The 3,137-nt window shown below is 31.8% G+C and overlaps 1 protein-coding gene across 1 annotated transcript in view; it reads left to right on the plus strand.

Moving 5' to 3' along the window:
* Positions 1-3,137, plus strand: part of LOC117173685 (kinectin) — a 237,096-nt gene that overhangs the window by 42,256 nt on the left and 191,703 nt on the right. Inside the window, exon 3 of the mRNA XM_033362326.1 lies at positions 637-955. Within this exon, the coding sequence (XP_033218217.1) occupies positions 637-955 (319 nt within the window). The remainder of the gene's footprint in view (positions 1-636; positions 956-3,137) is intronic.

The following is a 3,137-nucleotide window of genomic DNA, read 5'->3' on the forward strand; positions in this document are numbered from 1 at the left end:
TTTATAAAATTCTATAACATTTTTAGTTTGTATCGACTTAAAAAAATTTCATTAAGTTTATTTCTTTTTATCGTTTACCAAAACGATTGAAGAAAATTGATAAAACTTCAAAAAAAATTTTTTGTTTTGAAATTTCTTTTTTAAGTTTTGTAGGAATAATATTAAGGGTGAAATCCATATGTACAGACAGGCAAGCTCCTCTAAAATGTTAGGATTTTCTCAATCTGGGAGTAGTTGAAAACGTTAAAAAATAGAGATCGAAAATTTGGACGATTCCATTACACTCTTATGAATCATAATCTTAAAATAGTAGTTCAGTAAAACATTCTTGAAATAAAAAATATAGTAAAAGGTGCACAGACTTACGTTTACGTATTTTATACTATTTCCCAAAGTTTCAGCGAAAAATATTTATTTTCATGAGGAAGTATAGGAAAAACTGATTTGGTTCAGATGGTGCGTAACTAAGTATTGTATGCCTTTATCATACGTCCATTCACTATGAAATAAGATACCTAGTTTAAGTTCTGTACGTTTTTATACAAAAATGCTTTTTCTAAAACCTGAAGTCTTCCAAATTCTAGGCTTTAGTTCTGATAGCCTAAATAACTGTTTTTTCGTTTGTTTTGTTTTTAGGGAGATAATTTTCAACAAATAATGCCATTAGAGTCATTAATTACTAAATCTCCGAAAGGCACACCTATAAAATTGAAAAAGAACAACAGGGATAATTTAAAGAAGAAGGATGATGCCAAAGAGAAGAAGGTAGATATAAACATCACGCATGAACCACATCAGAATCATACAGACCCCGTTAAAGAAACCAAGGAAATAGAGAAGGATATTTCATCTAAGGAAACAAAGAATACCTTGAAGGAGACTGCAGTTTCTGGGCAACATTCAAGTAAAGAGTCGAAAAGAATAAAGAAGAAAAATGATATACTTGCTCAGATTGGTAAGGCTCTATTCAATTTTATGCAATATTCTGCCAATCAAAATAACTACGAAACAGGAATTTCGTGGATAAGTTACTTCTTTCAAGTAATTCGTTTGTACTACAGTTTTTAGAGAGATTAACTTCTGATTCATGTAAAAGTTACTTGTTTACCGCATCCACCTCATTTATCTTATTTTTAAAATAAACGTTAAAAAGCCATTTTAGACATTTTTCAACTTGGCTGAATCATATTGTACCATCTACTTTCTATACCCAGCGCTGTAACACTCAGTAAACAACTTCTATATTATGTTTCAGTGGTACATTTAAATTTAAATTGAATCCTTAACGTGTTACAATTTTTGGGTAACTGCAGTGCAAAGTATTGTATTATTATCAACTGGATTTACAACATTTTTCGAATGATTTACGGTAGAGTGTGTGTAGTAAATACAATATACACCACATCCTTTCCAATTATATCCAATTAAAATCCAATAAAATAGTAAATGTTTTCTTTATATGCATCAATGTTTTTAAGTTTGTCCTATTGCCTCTTGTATAAAAATAATGCTATAACTTGAATCTTAAATATGCACGAAACTTCTTAAAAAATTTTTACATTTTTCAGTCTTTCAAGTATAATAAATTTTTTACATCAATTTGTTTAAGCTTATTTACGCAGAGCACTGAGCATTAAATTTTAGTATAAATATCATAAACAAATTTCTTAAAGTAATGTTACGTTGCATTGCTGTTCCCCAAAAATGGTAAAACGTTAACGATTCAATTTAAATTTAATTCTACCACTGAAACATAATATAGAAGCCGTCGGTTGAGAGCCACAGCGCCCCGTCCAGCTTGAAGATCGAGTGCAGCACGTAATAACAGAAAAGGTCGCTGAGACCCCAGGTATGATGTGGTACTTTGAGATCGCCTTAACCCATTCTTTTATTCTAACAGACCCTTGTTTTATCTTAAGATCAGAAGTGTCTTGACTTAGGGATGCAGAAAAAAGTAACATAGATGACCAGTACCTTAAAGCAGGCAGGTCCACTGAAGGGAAATCGACTCATTCGCCACATTTTCCAGTTCCACCACCAAGTTCTCTACTCAGCTTCGGAGGCTTGGGGTAGTGGTCGTTCTCTGAAATGGAAAGGAGATATCCAGTGTTCTAAATACGTAGTGTCTGGGAAGGTGTCTGAAGATGACTGAGTCTAAAATAATATATTAATAATTTCATTAAGTAATTCTATCTATAAATAAATTAAAAAAGTTATAATCTAAAAGCAGAGAACGTAGTTGACGTGAAACATACTAGTTGCATAACCCGTTTTTGTGAGAGACAACTCAGCGAAAGTTTCCATTTTAACAAGTTTATTGCAATGGAGAACATTAAGGCTGAATTGAGTGAACTGAATACTGAACAGGAAATCTGAACTAGAGTTGAAAAATACTATACTGAACTGATGACTCAACTTGAGTAGCGTGTAACAGCTGAATATTAATTGGTCAACTGGTTACTGCGTTGAAGGACCGGAGTCAGATATCATTTTCAACTTATAAAAAAAGAATTTATTTTTAACATCATTAAAACAAAATAACTAGCAAAAAGTCAGTTATAACGCCCACACACACACGAATTTTGTACCTCGACTTCAACTTGTGGCATGGGCTAGAAATGTGTCAAAATTCTCAAATTTATACCCCATAGTCTTTGATTTCTTATCTTTAATTTAAGCCGATATAACTTTAAAATTCTTCACGGGTTCTAGAGATACGACTAAAATTGTCCAACCCTCAAATGTCAAATTTCAGTCTGCGATTACTGTTGTCGACCGCAAGAGCGGTGGTCACCAAGCATTTTTCAGATTGTTTTCCCTTAACTTCTATTCTTGATGTGATTTAGGATACTTAAGGAATTAATAATGGTATAATTGAGAGATTTTTCTTATTTCTTTACTAAGCCGTGCTACAAGTCGAATTCTAGGTACTAAATTCGAGAAATTCGTGAATAGTTTTTCTAACATTTTACGCAGGTTATTCTTTCAGAAAGGTCAAAAATAATTCTATAAGGGTGTAATTAACATGTGATTTAATAAGCTCTCTAACGGTTTTATAAAAAAAGTTTCTCGCTTCATTTTTAACAAGAGATTTTTTTGAAGAAGTAACGTTTCAAAGTTGTATGTATGTGTGTATA

The sequence above is a fragment of the Belonocnema kinseyi genome, chromosome 5 (genome assembly GCF_010883055.1).
Source record: "Belonocnema kinseyi isolate 2016_QV_RU_SX_M_011 chromosome 5, B_treatae_v1, whole genome shotgun sequence".
NCBI lineage: Eukaryota > Metazoa > Arthropoda > Insecta > Hymenoptera > Cynipidae > Belonocnema > Belonocnema kinseyi.